At 38.5% G+C, this 26,617-nt stretch overlaps 1 protein-coding gene across 1 annotated transcript in view; it reads left to right on the top strand.

The window, feature by feature from the left end:
* Window positions 1-26,437, top strand: part of LOC104166196 (piezo-type mechanosensitive ion channel component 2-like) — a gene marked incomplete at its 3' end in the record, with an annotated part of 73,088 nt that extends 46,651 nt beyond the window's left edge. The window contains exons 20-29 of the mRNA XM_009706044.1: window positions 3,568-3,811; window positions 5,016-5,112; window positions 6,900-7,059; window positions 9,490-9,579; window positions 11,219-11,340; window positions 12,141-12,212; window positions 16,966-17,069; window positions 21,631-21,739; window positions 22,924-22,989; window positions 26,271-26,437. Coding sequence (XP_009704346.1) covers window positions 3,568-3,811; window positions 5,016-5,112; window positions 6,900-7,059; window positions 9,490-9,579; window positions 11,219-11,340; window positions 12,141-12,212; window positions 16,966-17,069; window positions 21,631-21,739; window positions 22,924-22,989; window positions 26,271-26,437 — 1,231 coding nt within the window. The remainder of the gene's footprint in view (window positions 1-3,567; window positions 3,812-5,015; window positions 5,113-6,899; window positions 7,060-9,489; window positions 9,580-11,218; window positions 11,341-12,140; window positions 12,213-16,965; window positions 17,070-21,630; window positions 21,740-22,923; window positions 22,990-26,270) is intronic.
* Between the last annotated feature and the right edge of the window lie 180 nt (window positions 26,438-26,617).

The raw sequence follows: 26,617 nt of genomic DNA, 5'->3' as shown, positions 1-26,617 counted from the left end.
TAGGTCCTTTCCCTAAACTTCAAAGCACTGGCTGAAGGCAAACACCTTTCCTCAAAGGGGCTATTGGCTCCAGCCTCAGTGGCTCTCAGTGCTGGACACTAGACTGGACAGAGCCAAACACATCATTGAGCATACCTGGAAACAACTACACCTAGAGCAGTCTTTCTGCAACAGGATGGATTGTGTTACAGTTAAAAATTAATTCCTGTGGAAATAAAATATTAAAGCAATCATGATAAGACTAATAAAGCTTTAGTAAAGAAGAGCAGATCATTTGATATGGAGAGCCATTTGCGTTTACAAGAGCTTTGATGAATGGGTGGAATGAACTTCAAACTTTGGCTTCCTTGGTTTTGAACAAAGCGATAGGGTAAATTTTTCCAAAATGTTATCTGGAGTATCAATAGGTTCTGCTAATGACATAGTTGGCAAATCAGCATCTCTTATTTTTCATTCATCTTTCAGGTTTATTCGTATAATTTCTCATTCAGTGGTTATCGTGCTACTAAAAGCCGTATTTTGATGCTCTTGGTACGCTGATGTAATGGCTAATCTTCCTCAGATGTGTGGCTGTATTCCTCACCACCAGCTATAGTCTCCCACCTTTGCATTCATCACACTAGCAGTGAGTTGGTTCATAGGCTGAATGGGCAGGAAAAGTATCCCTTTCTTCTGTGCTGCCCCACAATAAATAGGCTTTTGTAAATTTGCTTCTTGAAGGCAGTTCAAAGAGCCAAAGCCAAAGAGGAGGCCTGGAATGCAGAGCTGAGGGGATGAAGGGGAGTGGGACTGTCCCCTTGGGAAGCAGCTGCCCAGACTTCCTAGGTGTATTGTCAAATACCACATCCTGAGGGTGGCCTCTCCTCTCTGTGGCTGGATGTGGATTTAGGGACCACTTAGAAGATGAGGTTTGGATGGTTTACGTGACATTAAACTAATGATCCATATGGTCTGCAGTGAAAGCATAAAATTATGGTATATGCTATCAAAGACTGAGCATTTTCTGCTGTCTATGAAGAAGTTTTCAAACAGGGTAAGTACCCTTGCTGACCTGGGTTTGTGTAGGGTCTTTTTAGCTGTTGGGGTGGCTTTGTGCTTCCCACTGTTGCATTATAATCTCTAGAGTAAGGAATTGAAACTCCCAACTTCCTAACTTTCTGAGGTTTGAGGCAGAATTTAAAGATTTGCATCTGAGAAAGTGTCAAGTGACTAGAAAGGCAGTATGTTGAGAACTACCCTGCCAAGATGTGTCTTTGTTCCTACTCTTATAGCACTTGATCTACCTATATCATTATAAACAAATAATGAAAATTAGGGGGATGCTTGACTCCACACTGTAACAGACAAGGAATTTTAGTATATTGCAACTGAAAGAAGTGTGATTTCAGGAATATTTTTATCTACCTGAGACTACTCGAGTGTAGTTCTGTCCATTGTGTTCAATGTGGCATTTCTTCTTGGGCCAGCACAGAGGCATCTGGAATGGTTGGTCATACTCATTGATTAGGTGTGCCCCGGATGACTTGTTCAAACACCATTTTGTAAGATATCCATTCCAAGGTGAATTCTTTGGAGCCATTTTTATGATTGGGCTTGCTTGGAATTGCATATCTATAAAAATCAGAATGATTTCCGTCTCCAAGAACTACATCATTTGTCACTTGACACAGTTGTATTGCCTCCTGCCTTTTGACAAATTTTTCTTTACATACTGTTTTGTTTGATTGGTTTAAAGATGTCCAATGCTATTATATTTAATGTATATCAGACGTATTTAATATTTTAGATAACTGCTAAAATATAGCAAATGGTTAGCTTTATAGTGAAAAAATAGCTAAATTGCTGTCTTCCTTTTCATATTCTGTCTAATTTCTGCAAGTTTTGATCTGAGAGTGATATCTGCTGCTGGACTGTGACTCAACCAAATGCCATGTGTATATGTTGGAAAGTTTGGATCCAGCCAGTTTCAGTTGTCTTTAAGAGTCAGAGTTCATTTTGATTGAAGAGCATTGAGATACTGCTGTTTGTTTGATCAATTCAGTTCTATTTTGGGCTTTTCTCAAAAGACGCTGATGCATTTTGTTGGTAGCAGAGGACAAGATTTTTGGAATATTGCAATTATTAGAGCTGTGTCAGGAAGGTGATCTCTTCCTAACCATCCCACACATCAATAGTTATTATTAAAGGAACACCAAGTATTATGGTTGTTTTTTCTGGAGAAACAGTGAGAGCACCATTTCCAGTGCGTGTTAAGTTAGTGAAGACCTGTTCAAATGATGTCTTCCGCTCTTTATTTTCCCAATGTGTGTTGATTCTTTGTTAATGTTTTATCACCCAAAACCCAGTAGCATCTCTAAAGTCGTGACATTTTTAGATTTCACAGGCAATAGTCCATAAATTTCTTAAATGTTTGTGGGAAATAAACATAAAGGAGCTTTCTCATTACCTTTCGTTAAATGCCTCTCTGGTTGGCTTCAGCAAGTGAAACGTATAATACAGGCCTATAAATGTAGGACTATAAATACATACTCCTAGAAAGTTCTGAGCCTGAGAACATCAGGCAGCAGAGGCCTTTTTATGTGGCTTCATACAGTGCATTTAGTTCATTTACTCCTTACATGGTTTGGCTTAGGTATATGTGTATAGTGCTATCTCCCTGCCTGGTTTCCTGACAAATCTAGTTTCACAACCTGGGTGAACAGACCCTAAAAACAGAGTTACATCTGGGATCAAAACACTGAACGGGGGGAAATGAAGAATTAGTTGGTTTTGCAGTGTTTAGCTATATGTAGTATTCAGTATTGCCTTTGGCAGATGCTCTTATTTGAAAGCTCACTGAGTCAATATTGAGTCAAGTTTTTAAGGAATCTGAAAATACCAAATTGTTTCTTACTCTTTCTCACTGTGGACCAGGCTAATTTCAGATAGCTCTGTCTCATAGCTTCCTGGCAAACATTTCAGTAAATTCTATCACATTTACATTCTGCAGAAACCTTTTACCCCTCAAAACTTTTACAGTTGATCTCTATTGGGGAAAGATATTTTTAGCAGCTGTCTTTGAAAACTAGGCTTTTAACCAGACTGAAGTCCCTAGAAGTCATCAATAAATACAGAATTGTTTGCAGTGGGGTACTGTAGCTGGCTTTTTAAGATAGATTTGCTATAATATTGCTCAAAATTCTTAAAAGATTATCTCAGGTAGCTTTTAATTTGCATACGTAGCATTACCAGATAATAACACTCTATCATGAAGTTTGGTGAGAACATGTTTTCGCCCCTTTCATGATACAAGGTTTGATCCTTGTGTGATGCAAAGTGCCCTGGGCGGGGTGTAGCAAGGTGCTTATGCACATGAATGAGCTAGAATGGAGTATATGAGCCAGGCAGACCCATCAGTGAACTAGACCCACTGACCTTGGTGTTAGCCTTAAGCAGGTGCGTGAATGCTGCAGTGGAATGAGAACGCTCAGAAGTCATTAGGCACAAGTGTTGGCCAGTAGCGCAGAAAGAGGAAATGTAGCATTGCCCTCAGAAAATGATAACTTTTTCTCCTTCTCTTACTTCCAGGTCCTACTTAGACATGTATAAGGTGATAATATTTAGTTACCTCTTCTGGTTTGTGCTTACTATAATCTTCATAACGGGAACCACGAGGATCAGCATATTCTGTATGGGCTACTTGGTAGCCTGCTTTTATTTCCTTCTCTTTGGTGGAGATCTGTTGCTGAAGCCCATCAGGAGCATTCTGCGTTACTGGGACTGGCTGATTGCCTACAATGTCTTCGTGATCACAATGAAGAACATCCTCTCGGTATGCAGCCACTGCCTTTCCTCTGCCCACAGCACTTTGGTTTCATTGGAAGTGTGCACATTGCATTGAATGGTCATTAAAAATCCTTTTTCAGGATGACAGTCTTCTACAGTCACAAAGCAGGCTCCATTTTAATTCAGAAACTGCAAGTGCATGTCCAGGGAATGGTAGTGCACATACATTATAGGAAAATGTGCACCCTCGTGTTCAGCCAGGCTCTGTGAAAGCTCACAAGCCATTTTCAAAGGGCCAGATTCTGGTTTCTTTGCCTAGTAAAGTCTGTCCTTAGAAGACTTGTGAAAATCTCAGTGGAGTGAGAATTGAGTAAGAAGTACAAGGTTAGTTGTACCATTGATAAGTAGTGCACATTTAATTAAACCTTTTATTTAAAACTAGAATTTTCAAACCTAGTACTAGCTGCAGTTGTTATGTGATGTAATGCAATTAGTGAAGTTGACTACAAAATTACAAACTGCATTCCTGTTTCCTTTAGAACTAGTGTGAAATTCAGGTGAAAACAGATATATTTGATAATTAAATGTCAAATTTTTCTGAAAAATATTAAAATTTTTCTTACATTAAGTAACTCTTTAGAGCAGATTCTTGCAGTGACACTGATAGGTGGTTTAGACAAGCCAGTAATTTAAATCTTCTTGAAAGATAAATTTAGATTTATTCCTGGCAATTGCTTTTTAACTTTAAACATTTTTAGTGCTGGACTGAAAAGAGCAGACATTTTTCTTTTTACATTTATATAAGTCACTGTACTGAAATAAAATTGATTTATGGGTGGTTTGAATTTGCAAAAATTCTAAATGCTTACATATGTGCTACATTTTATGCTTGGAAATTCAGTGGAGCTACGGGTGTGTTAAGCTTGACCATGTATGTTTGCAAGATTAAGTCACTATAAAAGTTGCTTAGCTGTCACATTGCATCAAGTGCCAGAGGTATCACTTCCTCGCAAAAACACAAACAAAACCCACATACCTCCTATCTCCCTGATAATCAACAGAACAAATTCTTGCTATCTAAAAGTGATGTGTGTCGCTGGTAAAGGCACTCTTTCTTCTAATCTCTGTTTTACTAATGAGATATAATGCAGCCAAGAGCAGTCACAATATTCTCATGTAACGTAAAGAGGTGCAACTTACCTTTATTTCTGCAATGTCTTGTTATATGAAACTGTTCTTTTACTTTCCAGATAGGAGCATGTGGCTACATTGAATCATTAATTAAGAATAGCTGCTGGTTGATTCAGGCATTTAGCCTGGCTTGTACAGTTAAAGGCTACCGTATTCGTAAGTATAGCTCATTTTTCTTCGTAATTTTCTATCAACAAAAAATCACCTTCAATATCTTCTACCATGTTTAACTTGTGCCCTCTCCTGACCTATTACCTTGTGAAAAAATAGTACCTGCAAGTTCAGTTAATACAACTTGGTCCTGTATTGACTAGTAACACAGAATATTAAAATATTTCTTAGTACCAAGAGAGATACGTATACAGAGAAGACTATCAACACACACACACACACCCACAACCAGCATTTGCTGTAAATGAGAAATTTAGTGATACCAGTGCTTAACAGTTTCCCTGCATATACAGGTGATCTGATACTTGGGGGTATGGTTTCAGTGTACACTGGAGCTAAAATGTCAGCTCACTGTCACTGCAAGGAGGGGGCACCTTTTCCCAGCTGCAGACTCCCACTCCTCCCTGTGTGCCCGGTCTTACGTTCCGTTGCTCAAAGGGTAACCCAGTTCAGCTCACTGAAATGGCAAGAGACTAAGCCAGTGTAAAAGTGGTAATTTTTTTTAAATGATTATTCTAAGTTTGTGGTGAGAACAGGGAGGGCGTGGATAATGTATGTGGATGGAGGTGAGAGAAGGAAGGAATGAAATATGGAGAGCAAGACACTTCACCTCTCAGTGAGCTATTAATTTGGCTCCACTTTGTCCTGACACCCTGGCTTGACAATTTGAAAACACCTGATTTTTTTCAGTCTTTTTTCCTGAATTTGAAGAACTGTTTCATCCTAGTGAGTCTGCAGCAAAGTTCTGAACTCCTGTCTTTGTGTCTGATCCTAATAGATAAGTGGGAAGTAGGGGAAAAGAAAGAATATACAAAGACACAAATTCACAAGATACGTGGTGCCCAGTAGTTCTTGTATTATCCAAAACTTTTTGAGCAGCAACAGAACTTACACAGAGGTTTCTGACTCCCCAGGGAATGGGCACAGCAGCCTTTGAAGCTCTTGAAGCTTGACCTTCCAGACCTATTAGACTGGCTTGCTTGACTGTAAAGCCAGCTTCAAGCCAGAGTCTGTCCCTTGAGTCCTGCTCCCTTCTATAGGGCAGCATAGGCCGTTTAGTTTATAGTCTAGCTCCACAAAACCCAGTTTTAATTTTTTAATATCCCCAAGAGAACTGTCTTTTAGAGAAAGAAAGAAAAGAAAGAAAGAACCCACGCCAAAATCTAGAGGTAGGAGGAATGGGATTTCCTCTCTGCCTGTCTCCTCCTACCCCAAAGGAAGCAGTTTTGTGGTTTCAAATATTTTTTCTTTTATGCAATGGAAAGAAACATTGAACTGAGTGTGGAGAGGAAAAAGAAAAATATTACGTGATGGCAGTCAAAAAATTACTTTGACAAAAATAATACACTTCTTTATCATGTTGGTAGTGTTCTTAATAGAGAAATTACTCAAAAAGTCACTTTGAAATGAAAAAAAATTGAAACCATTTTAGAAAGTACTGAAATCAAATATTTCAGACTAACAAAGAAATACTTTTTTCCCATTCTTTGTGTTCGAGTACTTGTTAGGATAGGGTGAATTTGTTTGCAAATGGTTCACATTTGGTGAATTCTCAGTTTTCATGGGATATCAAGTTGTTGGAAGCTTTCTAGTTTGCTGTAAAAGAAAATACCGTGTACTTCAAATGGAAATGCATGTCAATTTTCGTAAGAAAAATCTAATTAAAGTACCTCAATTCAAATAATTTTAAAGGCTAAGATTATTTAATTGATCAAACATTAAAAAAGAATACCTAATACAACAGTTCTTATGCTGATGGGATTTTTTTCCAGCAATGAACAACCTAGATTGTAAACTGCCCAGTGGAGAAGCAGGAATCATTTGGGACAGTATCTGCTTTGCTTTCCTGCTGCTGCAAAGAAGAGTCTTCATGAGTTACTACTTCCTGCATGTGGTTGCAGATATAAAAGCTTCTCAGATCCTAGCATCAAGGTAACATAAAGTTTTAAAAAATTAAATGAAACAGCTCAAGTCTCTCATGGCTAGGGTACTTACTTGTTTATGATAGACAGTACCAAAAGAGTCCTTAAACATTGGTTTAAACAATCCATGCAAAATTCATAATTGCAAACCCAGCTGACAAAGCACACATGCAAAAACAAATTAATTGAGAATCTGATAGAAATTAAATCATCTTTCCTACCGAACACCATCTGCTGCTCTCATAGCCTGTATTAAAAGCTGTGAAAGCTGACGTGTGTTGAAGCATTCTCTCAACATCAGTATATATGAGAGCAAACGCCAGAGTTTCTAAGCCTTGGAAAGAGAACACTGCTGTCAGAGCCCGTTTGAGACGATGGGCCTTAGAAATCACAACTCCAGAAATGTCACATGAGGAAAAATACAGGGAAGTTATTACATCTGGCTCGGGAAGACCATCAGGAAGGCACTTGGGAAGTGTCACATGACCGAATGCTGACTAGGCGTGGCAAGGAAGTATCACCCTCTTTGGGCCTGTTACTTACGCTTTCCCACAAGCATCCACTCATAGCTATCATTAGCACAACCATTCTTCTGGTTTTTAATAAGAAGGCAGATCAGGAATGAAATTCTGGTTTTAATTTCAGTAAAATTTCTAAGAATTAAATTTATGGTGGCATTTTTTTTCCCTGAAAAACATATGGACTTTGATTTGTGTCTGTGTTTAAGGGCAAAATTTGGCTTGCGTGTCCTGAAGGGAAGTATGTTTTATCTTCCACTTCTGCCTCCTCCAGTGACTACTTTAAAAAAGGAACATGTTTAGCTGCCCATACTGAACAAAATTCACCACTGTAAGCAGGGCTACCAAAAGATCTATACCTCCATCCCATATTGCCTCTCTCAGACTTTTACTCTGTGGTGAATTTCACTGCTGATGCTCAATTTTGCTGAATACCATCTTTTTGTAGCTTTTTTTGTGTGCTGTGTTCACAGTGAAAATAGCAGAAAGCAAAATCATGAGTATCAAAATGCCTTCTAAATTGGAAAGTTTGCATCCAGAAGGAAAGAGCAGGCTCATGTAAATGGCACTGGGCTGGGTTGAAAGAAATATGTTTGCTTCCTGCTTCCAGCTTTGTGTCTTTTGATAAGTTACTGAACCTACCTGGGCTGGATTTCTCCAGCAGCAGAAGTGGAGGCATGCTGGCCTATGTCAGGAGCTTTGTAAAGATAAATGTATTAATGACTAGGAAGTGCCAAGATACTACAGGAAGGAGGGTAGTATCAATATAGTGCTGTAATTAATTTTTTTAGTTAGCTGCTTGCCTTGCTGAAATCCAAGCTTTGAATTTACATTGACAATGGAGAAGGTCAGGTTTGGATTCAGACAGCATGGTCTGAGCCTGTCTTCTAGTCAAAGTTAATATTACAAAATAAAAATTCCGTACCTAAATGAGAATAAATTGTGATTCAAACAATAGCCATGAGGATCCAGTGACAGTTTTTGATAGTCCATAAGAATTTAGGAGCAATCAAGTTGCTAAGGAGACCATGTCCTTCTTTGTTGTACTTTACCCTACCTCGGGACAATAATGATTGCCAGTCTTGATTGTATTCCTTTGAAGAAATATAGTTGTGGTTGTCCTGCATATTGCATGGAAGAATCATTAATCTCACAGAAAACATGGTTGAAAAATTAGTTACAAGTAGACTTCTGAAACTTTAGCTGTTATTACTGAATTCCTGACAAAAGAAAGGCTTTAAATCGGTGCTACTTCTTTGAGAGAGACTTTGATGCTTTTTGAGAGTCTTCAAGAGCTAATGAGTGAATAACGAAGAATGGCCAAGACATTGATCTGAACATCCAAATCAATTAGTCGATTACATTTCTAATGAAATGGAGTTAGAAGCTGTGTTCTTTTGGCACACCAGAAACTTGCTCAAGGGTTTGTGTCATCACATTGAAAGCACTGTAGTGTTCAGAGCATAAAAGTGAAGCTGGAGCTGTGCTCATTGTCGCACTGGATGAAGCTGGACTTCGCTCCCAACTTCTAGGGGGTATGAGGTGATTATAATGCTGAAATGACCGTGAAGACCAAATCCTGGAGGTGTGAAAGAAGTCCTACCTCTTCCTTGAACCTACCTGTGTTCTGTGTTGTTGAGGACTGGAAGCTGAATTCCTTGAGCAGCTACTAGAGGAACTTAGAGGCTGAGTAGGAATCACAATGTTTGACCCCAGATCTTGAAATGATTGACTGTAAAGATTTTAGTATTCTGGAGTAATTGTTTATTTCTTGCAGGCCTTGGATTAGTTTTGTTTGATGCCGATGAGGTCATGTACGGAGGGAACATAGAGTTCTCTGTGATTAGCTGGCATAAGGGAAACTTAGAAACATTTAATGTTTCCTCTCCTTTTTTCCTCTTCTGCCCCCGTTTCTGCTGTAGAGGTGCTGAGCTTTTCCAGGCAACGATTGTCAAGGCTGTAAAGGCAAGAATTGAAGAGGAAAAAAAATCAATGGATCAACTGAAAAGACAGTGTGTATTTAATGTGTTTATAGATATATATACACATACATATATATGTATTTCACTGATTGTTGGTATTTATCTAGCACCTTTTATAGAAATGCCAATTAGGTTTTGAAGTATGATTTTGCAATTACAAAAATTGCTCTCTGGGCATTCAGAGATCTTAGGTATTCCAATAGTATGTAGTTTTAGAGTCGTCTTTTCCAAAAAGACAACATACTGCAGAATCTGAACTTTCATTTAAACATAGAATTACATTTCTAGGACCAAAAGTTGTGAGGTTAACATAAGGAATCAGAGTGGAATGTACTGACTTACCTGCTCGTGAGTGAGCCTGAAATTGTAATGGAAACAGATGTTTCCTATAAATAAAGAGATGTGACCACTCCTGCTTATTCTGAAGGTTCTTTCAAACCCTAGAAATCCAATGATGATAGATTAAGAAGATCAGCATTCCACTGTTCCACACCTGAGTGTCATAGCAACATGACCATATAGTCTTCTGTTTAAGAGGTGATCTATATCTGTGCTATAGTTTTTTCTCTGTTAGAGGTCCAGCTCATTTGGTAGTTTTGGTTTATCCTATTTTGTGTGTTATGAGTGCATGCCATGCAGATTAAATGTGGGGAAAAAATCTGGAGTTTCTTTCCTCTTTCTTTCCTTCCACTAATTACCCTGCTGTTCTATCAGTTTGTCTCTCCCCATCTCGCAGAAGAGTAGGATAGTCTGGTTAGGATGAAGAGAACTATCAGCACAGACCGGAAGTTTTGAACAACCCAGTTGTCCTGACTGACACACTGTAACTTCAGCAGCAGATGAGTGATATAGGGAAAGAAATCTAATTATCTGCTGAATTATAGCAACTAGCTGAGATGAAAGAGTTTTGCCCTCTCTAGTGGGTGGTTCTTGCCTAACAAATGGACAGATTAATAAATTTATTTAAGTGCATTTTTGTCACTGAAGTTAGTGAATCATTTGCTTCTAATCCAGTTGTATTGAAAGAATTTATTCCTGTTGATTTCAGGGCTTTTTTACTACCATTTTTTCAAACTGTGAAAACGTCGAAGTCTTAAAAGACCAGATTGTGCTAACTTAACAGGATTGCAAGAAGGAGAATTGAATGCTTGCCTACCTCTGGAGAAAACTGAACCAGAAATACTTCTGTATTTCCAGATATGTGGGACAAATGAGCTTAAGGGGTGAAGATGTAGCACAAATAGCGCAGGAACAGCCACGTCTCTGGTTCAGAGTGGCAAGTTTCAGGAAAACCACTGCAGTGGGCAGACATCCTTTTTTCTCAGAGCTTTATTTGCTGTGTTGTAGCTCCTGATAGCAAGTCTTTTGTTTTTAAATTATAAAAAGATAGTTGAGGGGGAGTAGGTAAAACAGTCATGTGATAGCAGGCAAGCCAGCTCTCACTGACCAGTGAATGAGTGAACATTGAGGCTTGACCCTTCCAGCCAGTCCCTTCAGAGCCATTTAACTCATTCTGTTTAAGGGCAGGATTAATGAAAATGTGGAACGGGTATTCCCTTTAGAAATGTTGGAGTGTGTGTGTGTCTATGGATGTGTTTAATGCTTGTTTTTCAGGGTGGGTCAAAAAAGGGTGAAGACGTGAATCTGATCAGATTCTTCCTTTTGCTAGAATGGATCGCATCAAAGCCAGGCAGCAAAAATACAAAAAGGGTAAAGAGAGGATGCTCAGCATGACCCAGGAGTCCTCAGAGGGGCCAGAGATTCAGAAGGTTTCTGAAGAAGATGACGAAGGTATCATTAGCTATGGTTGTACCGTAATTACAGTTGAGCGCTAAGGACCTAATAGACCTAATAGCTGGACAAGTGATAAATTCTTCTTCAAAACTGTTGGCATGTAACAAGGTTGTTAGCCAAGTGTCAGTTTGGAGCTTAATTCAGCCAAAAACAAGCTGGGATTTTGTTCTACAAGAAGGTTTAGAAGAAATGGTTTGCTTTGAGGTTAATTTTGGTTAACTTCAGGCTGTTGGCAGGGAGCTGAATAGCAGCAGAGGTTTATTTTGAACACAGTACTTATCTGTAAACCACAGTGTTACAAATAGGTAGCATCCACATTTTTCCAGCAACATTTTCTGGATACTCTCAGGTTTCCTCAGTCACTGAAATGTTTGTATACTTCTAAATGTTGTTTAAAGCATGGGAACAGATAAAATGATACCTATCTGGTGCTACATTTCTAGCACTTGGGATCAGCACTTACTGGATTTAGAATTTTCGGACCCTGAAATGTAAGGGGATTTGAGAGGAGGGAAAATATTTTCTTCTTGAAATTACAGTCAACCGTGACTATGTTTTAAAACATAAAACTGAACTTTTTAGCTGTTTTAACTGCTGCATAAACCAGAATGTTTCTGCTTATTCTGCTTAGTGGTCATGCTTCTGAATGATTTTAATATTGAATGTATTCAGTAGATCTGACATCTGATGTGCTCATGAAATTTTAGCTCTTTTGAGAGAAATTAAAAATTATTAACCAGTATAAGAAACATGTTTCTCATTTTGTAAAATTAATATTTGGACATATTTTATTTTAGGAGAAGCAGACAAAGAGAAAGCCAAGGGCAAAAAAAAGCTGTGGTGGCGGCCTTGGGTTGATCATGCTTCCAGTAGGTTTTCTCAATCATCTTACAAATATGTGGATTTAACCCTTATATCCTTGACCAGAATGAAGGCATTCCCATGACCTGTTTGTTTTATGCCTGGTTTTATGATTGTGACTTGATAGAATGTTTTTAACAAATGATTTCTACTTACAAATCTTCAAGCAGTGAGTTTAACCATGTTTTGAACTTCTGTGTGTTGGAAGCATAGCTAGCTCATGATACTTTGGGCTTTATTAGAAAAATAATCAAATCAGATAAACATATGCCAAAAAAGAATCTATTTTGACCTCAAAAGTCTCAATTCCTTCATACTGCAAAGCACAATATATTTTAAAATGTGAAGGTGAAGGTTTGGCAATGCATTCTAAGATTAGTCATAATTTCTTTTTCATATACACACTTCATACATCTTTTGTTGTGGTTCATCAGTCATTCTGCTGTCAACTGTAGAAATCTGAGTACCATAGTAAGGCAGCAAGGCTCCTCCCAGAACTTGGCTGTGTAGAGCTCAGCCGAGTATCTCTGATCACACTTTAATGTACTGTTGATGCCAGTTGTTTTGTTACTGCCATTTTTTTGTATTTATCTGAGAGCAAAAATATGTTCAGCCTTGTGCACAAGAAATTATTAGCCTGTATCACTCATATCATTGTTGCATTATGATATTTTAGTTTGTTTGTAGCCCAGTCCAGGAATACGATAGAGTTCTCTACGTTATGGATTGGGTAAAACAAGAAAGCTGAGTAGACTGCATTCTCAAATCAGATATCCTTCTATTGGATCTTTGTTGAAGAAAATCAGACATGAGCTATTTAATAACCTCTGAAGATTTAAAAAATATTCAAGTATATAGCACTGATCGGAGTTAAATATGAATGTCTATATTGTGCCTGGTCATTTAGTTTAAGAGTTACTACAAATAATACTTTTACACTTCTACATACTGCTTCATTTACCTATGCGTATTTATTTCTAACTTCAGCATATTTATTTGCCATCAGCATTTAACAGGATGTCATATGCTTATTTCTGTCAAGTCACAAGTAAACTGTGCCTCTATTTTTATTTTTCTAAAGGGCACACTGCCACTTTAGAGAGACCTATCCCTTTTCAAAAGCCTATGAAAATAAACTTCTTGCCCTGTAGTTTCATTAAGAATAACAATGAGAAAAAAGATCAAAACTGTGATTTACGAGTTTTTACTCTAGGATTTCAAGGTATAGTGATTTTGAAGGAATGGGATATGGTCTCTTTTATATTCGCCACTGGTTTTGTAATAAGAAGAACCGCTCAAAGAGAGACATTGACTTTGGCTTTTACTTATTTCACCCTCATTATTTGATGTTCTAAGGTGGCAACTTGCATTTTGGTATTTGAACAGTGAGCGTTCTTGAAATTATTTACTGCAATAATGCAAAACCTTGTGGGAAACATCACAGACCCTGATTCTGCAAACAGTGGTTGCCTGCCACGTGGGTAGTATGCACACTCCCTAAGACATGGCACTGAGAGTGGGTGTTCGCGGGCATACAAACTGGAAATAGACTGACATTCCCCATCTATCCTTTTTGAAACACCATGCTGCAACGGCAGCATTCTGCTGCATGTGGCTGTTCATCTCAGTAAATGGGTTTGTGACTGTGGCTGTCTATATGTATATATTGAAGTCTCTCAAGCTTGAAGTTTTATGCCAATTCGGAGGTTTAATTTAGATTTTTATTGTTATTTTTATACCACTTGTTATAATTTTATTATACAGAAACATACTTGATTTTGTATATCATAGGAATTAAAACACAGTCATGAATTTGGGCCCGAGTAGAACAGACTGGAAACATCAGCAAGGGTTTCCTCACTGATGCTCACTCACACTCTGCCTTGCAGGGAGATATGATTCCTCCTGTGCTTGTGGATTACTTATGGAGCCGCACAAAGATCAGCAAGAGTTAGGGCCACATGCTTTGAGGTCCCCAGCTTCTCTTCGGGCACAGAGTTGTGTCTGATGTAGTGCCAAAGATGGTGTTCACAGCTGTCCTCCCTCTAGGCACAAGCAGATGATGGGACTATGCTGACTTCTCCTGCATGGCTCCCCTTCTGCCTCCTCCGTCTCGTCCCACAAGGAAAATGTGCAAGTCCCTTTTCTCAGTAGGAGAAGGTCACATTTTGCAGTAGGAGAGGCACTCCCCAAGTCCAGTCTGGCCGTGAATTATCACTGACACACTTATTATTCCATTTCTTACTCCGTTGAGGGCACTCTCAATAAATTTGCAGATGACACCAAGCTAGGTGCAAGTGTCGATCTGCTGGAGGGTAGGAAGGCGCTCCAGAGAGACCTGAACAGTCTGGATTGATGGCCTGAGTCTAGTGGCATTAGATTCAACAAGGCCAAGTGCTGGGTCCTGCACTTGAGTCACAGCAACCCTGTGCAACACTACAGGATTGGGGAAGAGTGGCTGGAAAGCTGCCTGGCAGAAAAGGACCTGGGGGTGTTGGTCGACAGCCGGCTGGACGTTAGCTGGCCATGTGCCCAGGTAGCCAAGAAGGCCAACGGCATCCTGGTTTGTATCAGGAGTAGTGTGGCCAGCAGGACCAGGGCAGTGATCGTCCCCCTGTACTGGGCACTGGTGAGGCCGCACCTCGAGTGCTGTGTTCAGTTCTGGGCCCCTCACCACAAGAAAGACCTTGAGGTGCTGGAGCGAGTCCAGAGAAGGGCAGCAAAGGTGGAGAAGGGTCTGGAGCACAAGTCTGATGGGGAGCGGCTGAAGGAGCTGGGGGTGTTTGGTCTGGAGAAGAGGAGGCTGAGGGGAGACCTGATCGCTCTCTACAACGACCTGAAAGGAGGGGGTAACCAGGTGGGGGTCGGTCTCTTCTTCCAGGCAGCTAGTGACAGGACAAGAGGGCATAGTCTGAAACTGCAACAGGGAAAGTTCAGGCTAGAAATTGGGAGGCATTTCTTCACAGAAAGGGTCGTTAGGCATTGGGATGGGCTGCCCAGGGAGGTGGTGGAGTCACCATCCCTGGAGGTGTTTAAGAAAAGACTGGATGTGGTGGTCTAGTTGACATGGTGGTGTTAGAGCAAAGGTTGGACTCGATGATCCCAGAGGTCTCTTCCAACCTAATTGATTCTGTGATTCTGTGATTTCAATGTATGCAAGAATGCATTATTGCTATTCAATCATACCTCCATCTTTAGTTGTAAAAGGGGCGTAACTGCTACATTATAGTGTCTCCTCAGATACACTTTAAGCTAAAAATTTTGGATGGAGATCAGTGTAGATTTTTTCTGCCAGCTCAGGCCTTCCAAGTCTGACCGGGTGCTACCCTGAGCCTTGAAGGAACCACACTGCAGAAGAGGTTTCCCCTTGACGTCGGACCTGATCCTGCTGATCTTCTGTGGGGACAATTTCTGTTGCTGACTATAGGATACTATTTTATGAAAGAGAACTGCAGACTACTGGCTCTTAAAATACATTTATCTCTTTAACGCATTTTAAATGGACATTCTTAGAAGACCCTGTACCAGCTAACTAATTTGCTTGATCCCAGAAATTTCCAGACTTTCTTCTCACCTTAGTTCTGCAGTCAGAACTGCTGAAGTGGGCTCTCTGTCCCTCTGCAGGGCATTTGTCAATGTTAAAAGTCATAACTAGGCACATGAGGCACAGAATTCCGTCTGTGAGGGAGTTTTGGGTGCTGAAGTAATGATCCGATAGAGTTCTGGCAAATTTCACAGCATGCTTATCCTGGGGTTTCTACGATAGTTATGTGTGGTCATCTGTGCACAGAGGATCTGTGTAGAATTCAAGGTATGATTGAATTAAAGCAATTGTTACTTTTCTAGAAAACTATAATGAGGGTTAAATATAATTTTCAATATAAACAGGTATTGCTCCATATATCCGGATTGTGTGACATTTCATCTAAGTAACTGTTCCTTTAAATATTTCAGCTTAAATGTGGAATTTACCAGTTTTCACTGCTGAATGTAATGCTGTGATTTTGATTTTTCTCTTGCTCAATACCTCATCTTTAATTTCTTTTGTTTCCTTTGTTCATTCATGTAGGCCTGTTACCATCTGAGAAATAAAAACATTGCTTCTGTTCAAGGATATAAGGCCTAGCTTATTCACTGTGCATCTTTACTGTATCAAGGTTTCAGAATCTTTCTGAATCCATGGGCAAAAAATTGAAACTCATTTGCTATCACGTTAATAGAATACAAGTGATTTATTTTAAAGAAACCAAGGTTTTCCATTACCTCATCAAAGCTTAAATATTTGAAGAAAACATTGACTAATACCATCCCATTCCATAGTTTAAAGGATACCTCGGCATTTTAAAGAGAAGTTCTGTATTTTTTGTCCAGTGGTACTGTTCCATGTAAATTCATTTACTTACCTGCTGGGCTTTTTTTTACTCCCTCAAATAACCATCAGTTCCCAATTAATTTAGACTTAACTGCCATTTTTTTTCTAAAAACAAAGTAACCTAGTAACTTGATATATTTCAAGCTTTTTCTTTAAGTTTTCCTCTCATAGTGATGTTTTCCTTAGTTCTTGTGTAGTTCTCATTCATGACCAAAGTATCGCAGACTAACATCAAATAAATTGCCTGAGACCTTTTCATCTCTTTCTTCTTCTCTGTTTTCATCTCTCCTGGTTATGAATTTTTAAATGACTGGCTGGCTTTTCATAGGTCTTGGGGCAGCTGAGAATAAAACCTTTCAAAAAATAAGTAAATATTTTGTTTCACTTAGTGGTCAGAAGTGGAAATTATTATTTGTTTGAGACGGATAGTGAAGAGGAAGAGGAAGAGGAGAAAAAAGAAGAGGAAGAGCCTCGAAAAAAATCTGCGTTTCAGGTACTTTATGGTAATTTGCTTTCTAGTTGACATCTGGAAAAAAATGTAGGCTTCTCATAACACGGGCACATATGTTAAAGCAGACAGTACATCTTAAGTAGACCTAAAAAGTATTGGAAATGGAATTTCTTGCCAATTTAAAAAGCAAGTTTGCCTGTTTTAAGCATTGCCAAATTCCTACAGGAACTATAGTGAAATCATATCCTCATTCACTTATGCCTGAGGAAAACAAAAAAAACCAGAAACAAAGGTTAAGAATCTAAGGTTTATTTTTTCTGCGTTGCAGTAAAGACAAATGAGGAAGCTGACTTGCTTCTGGCACTGCTGTACAATGGTTCCGTGGTTTTCTGGTTTTGAGGAGATGTTATCATTCCATGAAGAAGTGATCCAAAAATAAGCAACTTTTCATGGAAAAGAATACATACTTAAAAAATATATACTTTTTTATTATTGATCCTAGTAGACCAAAGAAATACATCCTTGGGTTATAAAGAGCTTAACATTTAAAATTATGAAAAGAGACTACATCACTTTCTCCCCTTTTTTTTTTTTCAGGATAGCGTTAGTGAATAGGTTTGCGTTTTAAGTGACAGACTGTGTTGAAGTAAGGGGATATTGTAATGTTGAAAAGATAGCTGAAGTTTCCTAGCTGAGTTCCTTCATATAGACTGGTTGATGTTAGATGGTACCAGGTATTGAATCCAATGGCTTAAATGAAGAACATGAGTGAAGCAGTTAATGAAATACTCGTGCATATAGGATTGCTTTAATCTTCATAAGATGAAAGTTTTATTTGTTGAAGAATTTTCAGAAATACCACAGAGTTTTTTCAGATCTGTAACTTCAAAAGCTTCAGGAAACAGGTAGCTTTTTGCAGATGAGTATTCCCATCCAGATGCAAGCTTGTGTCACTGCAGAACTGGTGGATTACTGACAGCCCAGCCCAAGCAAGACTAAGAAACTGCCTCCATGCTTTTCTATTCCTTAAGCCAACAGCTTTCAGACAAAGCTTCCCAGATGACATTACTGAATTACAAGAATAAATGTTTTATTTAATTCATTGATACAATGTGCCTTTAGTTTGTATACTTACATTACGTTACCAACTGATCACATTTGTTAAACTGCCTGCATGGTAATGACATGGAAAGACTTTTTCCTGACCTTAAAAAAGGTAAAACAAATCTGGATGAAAAATAATGTTGTAAGTAAGTTTTCTTTTCTACTATTAATGCTAATTTCTTTTGTATTTTGCATTTAACTCACCTTGGACCATGAAAATGGCTCATAAATTTCTAGGTCATTTTTCTCTCTGGTTTTCATGCAGGTATAGAGGAAAATTTGCATTCTTGTTTTTCCTAATTTTTTAAAAAATTGATGACTTAGATGTGCTGGTGCCAAGCGCTGAGATTTTAAAGAGTTCTGAACTTGAAGTCGGAAGCTCTTAAGATTCTTTCATTTACTCTGTGTTTTGGATTTTTTGTTCATTTGGTCTTATTTTTTAAAGCTCAGTCCTGAAACTATTAGTCTGAGGATGGAGACTCTGGTTTTTATTTCAAAATTCTGGTCAGATGTCCTGTATAGGTGGCCAGTTCTGCCAAATGGGCAGCATGAAGGTGTTGGATGGCTTTATGTAGGAGGGGAGTTGTATAGAACAGAAAATCGTTTTTGTTTATGAAAAGCTTGTTCATCGTTTGGGCATCATACCTTATTTGCCTTCCATCAGCATGCACATGGTCTTAATAAAAATACTAGCAAAGTGAACCTGTTTGTTGTAGAGCCTGCTAAAGAATTATTTTTAATTGTTGCTTTTTCTTTTAGTGTAAATTGTGTGCAACAGTCACTTCAAGGGTTAACTGGAAGATTTTATTTATTAGAGAATGAAGGCAGTTAAGAATATTGAAATTTTATTATGAACATCACAAATTACCTTTTTTCATATTGGAGTCTGTGAATGTAAATTCGTTCTTAATAATCTAGATACAATCATTCAGTAGATACTTTCTATTAATATTTTCTTGTTTTCTACTAATTGCTCTTGCTTTGTCCTTCTTTATAGAGAGCTATTGGGAAATTTGCTTCAGCCATTTTAGCCTTGCCAAAGTCTGTCATTAAACTACCTAAAACTATTCTTCAGTATTTAATCAAAGCAGCAAAGGTACTTGACATTTTGCAAGTGCGCAGTATGTGACCCATCCCATAGTTCCTGATGTAATATATACCTCTGTCCTCATCTGCATTTTTCCTCTTACATGAACAATTTAAAAAAATAATGACAGCCAAAACTTCATTCCTAGTAAATGCAATACATTTCATAGTTTGGGAGTGGTAAAGCCACAAGAAAAGTGGTCTGTATTTTTTTAAGTGCAACCTCGGAGAAAAAATGCAGACTCAAATTCTCTTTTTCTTCTGATTGTGCTATACAAGATGGTCACATCAAGTTGCATGTATCTTATGGACACCATGGTAATTAATCTCAGAAAGCTGGTAAAAGGGTTGTAAAACACACATTCTGCTCCAAACTTTGTTTTAGCTCTCTACTTTTCTGGCCTTCGTCTTCATAAAAAAGATTTGTACATCATCTTTCTTGTCCTCCTTGAATACATTCAGCATTTCCTGCCTTTGAGCACTGTATATCATTTTGCACTCCTTATACCATAACATGGTATTTGTAAGGAGTGAACATTACAGATTGAGCGTACTAGCTCCAAAGCCTGAAAGATATGGCATTTGAAGTTTGTCCAGTGGTAAAAATCTAAAGTAATACATATGTATGCACCCAGTCAGCTCTTAAAATATCCACTGCTTAGCATAAATAATTACATTAAATTTATTAATCAAATGCCCTTTCTTCATTCTAATCTTCTACCCTCTTCCGAGTCTGTCTTTTCCCTCTAATTTCTCTGTTCACACTGACTGTGGCTAGCATACAGTTTCTCAGCTAACTGTTCAGTAGCACATGTTGACAGTTTCTGACTTCTAAATAATACGGTATTAGTTCACTTAAGTATTGCCATTCCCCCAGATCACCTTCATTAGAAAACACCTGTTACAAAGCAAAGATAAACCAGTGCCTCTGATCACACACATTTTCTCATGTGATGCTTGTTTAGAACAAGTCAGACATATAAAAATAAATGTACAGACCTTGAGAGATTTGGAAGAAGACCTCCTTATCAACAGTAGCAAAATAATTTCGTCTCCATTATTGTATACTTTCACAAAACAGAACAAAGTATTTTTCCCTTTTAAATGTATGTAAAATCAATTTGACAGTTTTAAAAAATTGCTTTTTATGTTCCAGAGCAATTTTTGGATGCAAATTTTATATATAAATAAACCAAATAGAAATTTTGCCATTCTGTCCTTTGAGGGGCAGTTCCAGCTTCACTGAGATACATGTATGATGTCATTGTCTGCATGTTTGTCTTGTGATTTAATAGAGCTGTTTTGTTACTGTGCTTTATTTTCATCCCCATGCCTGCATCTGTGTGCTTCCTTGCCGTGCCTCTGTTACCAGCCTGTGTCACTTAGAAATAGAAGACAATGCAGTGCCAATTTGAGATGATTCCCATTTTTCAATGAAAACCATAAAAGGAACAAAAGAACATCTTTTGTCCTAAAGAGTTGTGGAGAAGATACAGTTACTTTAATTGCTGTTATTCACATTTCATGTCATATAGGGAAAAAAGATCTGAGTGTTACTGCTTTTTTTCTGTAACCTTCCATCACAGCTTGAGTAGAACTATTCAAAAAGTTACTTTTGGGTAACTTTTTTTTACACACATGCATCTCCACCCCCGCTGTAGCGTTTATAAATATTTTGAGCCAATTCCATGCTTCATGTAGTCATGAAGGATTTGGCCCCCTAAAATCCCCTTGATAAATAGGTAAGTATTACTGTCTTCATTTTACAACTGGAAAAACAATAGCAGAAGGGTTCATAAGTGACTTCTCTGAAACCACAAAGGGAGCCATTGTCAAAATCAGGATGAAATTTGAGGAATTCCTGACTGCCAGGTTTGGGACTGTACACTGATAGCAAATCTCTAAATGTTCCATTGGGATCTGCAGGGGTGACAAAAATACCTTGAATATGAAAAATGTACAAGCACAAATACTTGTACTGAGATATCACTACATCTTCTGATGTTTTAGTTAGTTGATTGCAGCACTTTCTCATAAAATTTCCATTACTCTGCATCTTGCTGGTAAAATGATAAAATAGAAATACAGAATTAAATTGAGAGATTCAGGTGAAGTAGCCCATATGCACAATAGGGTATTAATTCCCAAAGTTCAGAGCATGAATTTTTGTGGGTTCTAATGAAACTTGGTTCACCCACAAGTGTTTTCACATTTGGTTTTATGCTCGCAAAAATAGCACTTGAAAACTCAGCAGATCTGCAGGGGAGGTGTTTGATTTAGGATTCAAAGTATTTCCTTACCCATGCAGATCTGAATGTATTTACTCAAACTATGTAGTCCTGCTTGTGGCTTATTCTATGGCTTAGTCTCAAAACATGAAGAACCTTGAAATAAATGAGTTTTTTCCTTCCAGTTTGTTTATCAGGCCTGGATTACTGACCCTAAAACAGCACTACGACAGAGGCACAAAGAAAAGAAAAGTTTTGGGAGAGAGAAGCGAAGGCGAAAAGGATCTGGGGATGGTAGGTAGACTTTTGCATTTTAAAAAATGTAGTGTTAACTAGAATGCTTGTTGTTCCTGGTAGTGAAAGGCAGCTGGGCTTTAGAGGGCAAGTGCTCTCAGTTCTGGCTAGGAACTGGAAAAACGCATTTACCTTTGGCTGGCTGTCTCTACCTCCACCAGCCCCTGCCAAGGCCAGCCATTGCTGTGTCCTCCTCTTCTGCACCGTACACTTTGGGGGAGGTCAAGAAGAGGGGTTGTATGTGTTTTCCATGGAGCTGCAAGACATATGCCCAGAACTTTTGCCAAGTAGGAAGACTCAACACATTGCAGAAGACATCAGCTATATGAAAATATTTGTGGAAGTATAGTACATGTAAGAGAAAACCATAGCCCTGTAAAGGCATAACTTTATAAAGCAAATAACCTGGTAGTTAACAGCATTTCTCCAGAATATGGGAGAGTAAATGCCAGCTGTTTGGCCAGAATCAGGCAGAGCAAGGACATACCCTTTTACTCTCTCACCCCATAAAAAGGTTTATCTTACTCTCCAGGTTTTTCTAGGGTTGCTCAAAGTCTCATTTTGATAATAAAATCACATGTATTCCCAGGGAAAGTTTTGCGGGTGACAGACTTACGTTTTGTGTTGAAGAACTATTTCATGAGGAAGTTCCTGAAAAGCTGTAGCTCAAGTGGAACTGTAAGAAAAATTCGATGAAAAAGCCACATATTATTTCTTTTTGCCACATTTCCTATATTGTTCCCTAAAGAAGTTTGAGTTGATACATGCAGAAGAATATCAAGAAATGTTTTTCACTTTCCATGCTGTACTTACTGAGTAACCCAAACATCCATGAACCCCCAAATTCACAGTGAATTCAGCAGATGGCAAAAGGAAAACATACAAAGGTTAATGGGGTTTTACTGGCACTGTAAAGTAGTTCATGCCTCTGAAAAAAATCAGTTTATAAGTGGTTCATATCTCTTCATCTTTTGCTCCTTTTTTAAACAAGAAAAAAAAAATAGTAATTCAGAAGGTTTTCTGGTTGGTATAGATAGTGAAGAGGGCCCCATTCAGACTGAATCAGCTGGACTTTTCCTCCATCTGGCATCTTCACCTGTCAAAAAGAGGGAGCGTTATAATTTGGCTGCTACCACTGAAACTGTAGCTGTAACGCTTACTGTTTTGCTCATTGTTTTCAATAGGTGGTACTGATGCAGACTGTGAAGACAGTGAAGAGGAACCTGCCAAGAAGAAATCTGATGGACCAGGTATGAAGGCAGAAGGAGGGTTTCTCTGCTCTTAGAATGCAGTTGTGCCCAGCAGCGTAAGCAGCATATCACAGAGAAAGTGCTGCAGTGATCCCAGGCTTGCAGAAAAGCCACAAAATCTACTCTAACCTGTGCAGTGAGACCTTCCTAACTACTTTCACGTTTTCAGTTGCCAGATTTACAAGTTCTAAGCAGAGGAACTTCTACTCTTGGACTACTAGCTAGTGCATTCATTCTCTACACACTTTAGTAAATACATCTGCAGGCTCAGACTTGATCACTTGCTGTATATTTTGCTTATAGAACAACTTACAGCTAAACTTAGCTTCCAGTCCTCATTGCATACTGCTCTGTGTTAAAACCTCCATGGATTTTGAATGTCTGAAATGTTGATATTAGCACAAAGACCTTGTGTTTTTTCAATGCGTTTTAGCAAGATTAATGTAATGCCTTTGTCTGGTACTCACCCGTTCAGCAAAGTGCAATAGTCTTCTCTAAAAAATGAGATTTTCTCGATCTTACCCATTCTCGTTCATAATCAGACTTAAGGAGGCTCTGCACAACAGAAGAAATGCCAGCAGTTTACAAGATCTTGCCCATATTGAAAGTTTTCCTACAAAGACGTGTAATAGATCGTAAATCTAAGCTTGGCTCTTTGTTTCTAACTGGAGTAAAAGAAGAAAACAGACTCTCCTCTTAAGTAAGTCTCCATCATGGCTTACCTTGAGTGAGACTTTGTCTTCACAAGCTGTTTTTCTTCTTTATTTAAAATTGATTACCACAGTTCGAGTTAGAATTGTATACCTGACTGAGCCACAGAGCAGAAGATGTTACAAGGATATGGGAGGTGTTACTTCTTTCTCACAAGAGCAGTGGTCTCAAATAGAGGAGTTGCCTTGCTATAGCGGTTTTTTGGTGGGTTTTGGAGGCTTTTTTATTTGTTACTTACTGGCGATGCAGTTACCTGTGTTAAGACACTGAAGTGAATCACTCCAGTGCATCTCTAGGGAAATATTGTTAGTGCTACACAGGTTTGAGAAGAAGGTTTATAATTAATTTATATTGGAAGTAGTCAATTTAAGGTGCTTTATGTTTTAACTGAAATACTTTGACCATTCCTAGGTAAAACTTGTTAAAGAAGATGATTGGAAAAATTAGACGGTAATTGTTAATGAAACATTAGTATCATTATTAGCCTTAGATCAAATCCTGTCTCACATTCTCAGACAGAGAGAAGCCTTCTCTGCGTTTGACCCTTTAAGTTAGAATAACAGTCTCTGCAGAAAATAAATATTTGTTTCCCTTTTTGAAGATGTTTAGGTGCAATTGATCCACAAAAGATTATTTTTTAAAAGTTTTGGAGAACAGCAAAGCTGCCAGAACGGCTATAGCATCATTAAAAATGTATACTAAATCACCTCCATCCCAGAGAGAAAAATGACCTTTCTGATTAGGCTGGAAGTGCTTGGCAAAGCACTGTGGTGATACTATGGCATGCTGGTGGTGGTCAATAATAAAGATAATTTTAACCTGAGAACTGTGTTTCTCCTGAAGCTGGTAGCAGAAATTATGTATTAGATAGGAAGAGTATGGGTTAAAAAAGAACTTTTATATGTTGTATATTTTTGTGTATGAGTGCTGTGTTTTCTTTTACCCTATTCGTAATATTTTCTGGAATTCAAATAAAATGCATGGTCCTTGAAGTAGAAACAGCCTTACATTTAATTTCCAATGGCAAGATTTCCTTAGCTTCAAGACCTGTGCATTGAAATATGAATGAATAAAATTTAAGTAGATAAATCATAAAATATCTCCCAATTCTAAATGACATAGAAAAAGCTTGAAAAAAGGGGCAAAATATCATTGAAATAATTATATGACCAAATGAAGGGGGCTGAATGTTCTTATGTTCAGAGATACCTGACCAGTTCCATGTGATTGCTTAGGTAAATGGTACCTGCTGCCATTTCAGCAGCCACTTTACAGGAATGTACCACTAATGTTTTTTTTTTTCCTTTGTTGCTCTGCACACGTATGTGTTATGACCCTGCCTGCAGACCCAGAGACACATGCATGTTCCCCCATAGGAAGTCTTCTGCTTTATTATAGCTTCACCTTTGCATTCTTTGTAAGGAGCGAGTGTGCACTCCACAAAGTTTTGTGTGCCATCTTGTGGTACAGCTAAGAAGTGAGGTTGTTGAAAGCATCATGCTTTAGCGCACAGATTGGCTCCTTAATATCTACTTCAAGCATTTTGTCCCTGCGTGGCAGATTATTGAGAGTTTTCTATTATTTCTTAGTCTGGTTACTCTAAAATTGCAACCTAGCAGGGACAACTAGTTCTGGAACTGGCTAGTTGGAAAGAAATTGTTTAGTATTTGTGCAACACTATACAAGAACTGTAGCATGGTCTCACTGTTTGTGAGTAGAAGAAAAATAGGCTGAAAGTGCTGCTTTTTGGGTGAGAAATGCAGTTGCTAATGCTAGAGAAGTACTGAAATGAGAAATTAACTTGAGACAGCTGTGCTGAGCAAAATAAAGCTACTATTGATGGTATAAACCCATAAGGCCTACTCATGGGAAAGTGTACTCTTTTGGCAAAATGGTGCCAGAGTAATGTTTTACAGATGATTTATATGATTTGTCCTGGTTGGCCTATTGATCTGAGATCACTGATGATACAGTGCAGCCTATTTTAAAAAAGAGATGCTTTGGAAACAGTAAATACAGAGCAGTGTGTTTAGGTGGCTGGGAAACTGGGAGAGGTTCAAAGACTGTTTAGGCAGGTTAGACTTTAAAAACTCAGCTAAGCAAGGTTCAAGCACAAAAGGCAACCTCTGTGCAGAGAGAAACGCGCAGAAGTAAATAGGCAGGTAAGGGGTTCAGCTGAACACACTGGCTGAGCAGCTGTTGAGATCACAGGAGCTGGGGCTGTTGAATAGCTCTCAGGAGATGCCCAAACCTTTGGGTTTCCTTTTGCAGACCTGTGCATACCGCTTCTCTAAAATCAGGGCCTGTTCATATGACTAGCGATTGCAGGACCAGAGAGTTACAGGGTGGAAAAGGGATTCCAGATGATAAGCCTAGACATACAGGCAGGAAACTGACCCAGACAGCCAAAAGGCCTCCAGCCATCTTCAGAGGTTCCTTACTATGACAGGGTCTTGCAGCTTGGATTATTATTATTAGACAATAAAGGAAAAACTAATCTGACTCCAAGCAGAAATATAGTGAAAGATATTTGCATTCATTGACTCTCTGTTGCTTTTCATCTCCCTTAGATAACATCATCAAGAGGATATTTAATATCTTGAAGTTCACTTGGGTCCTTTTCCTGGCAACACTAGACAGTTTTACAGCTTGGCTTAATTCCATCTCAAGAGAACATATCGATATCTCCACTGTGCTAAGAATTGAGCGCTGTATGCTGACCAGGGAGATTAAGAAGGTAATGCCTTTAGTCTTTTTTGTCTGCTAATACCATTTCCAGACCAGTGAAAAATGAAAGGTTGTCTTTTCAGATCACTGTGTTAAGAAGAAAAATTATAAAAATCTCACATATACATACATTTTAAAAATAGATCTGAACTCTTCACTGTGTGAAAAACTGGCTGGCTGACCAAGCCCA

The sequence above is a fragment of the Cariama cristata genome, unplaced genomic scaffold, assembly GCF_000690535.1.
Source record: "Cariama cristata isolate BGI_N322 unplaced genomic scaffold, ASM69053v1 scaffold8578, whole genome shotgun sequence".
Lineage (NCBI taxonomy): Eukaryota > Metazoa > Chordata > Aves > Cariamiformes > Cariamidae > Cariama > Cariama cristata.
Note: the sequence above shows the minus strand (reverse complement) of the source record. Positions and strands in the feature narration are given on the sequence as shown.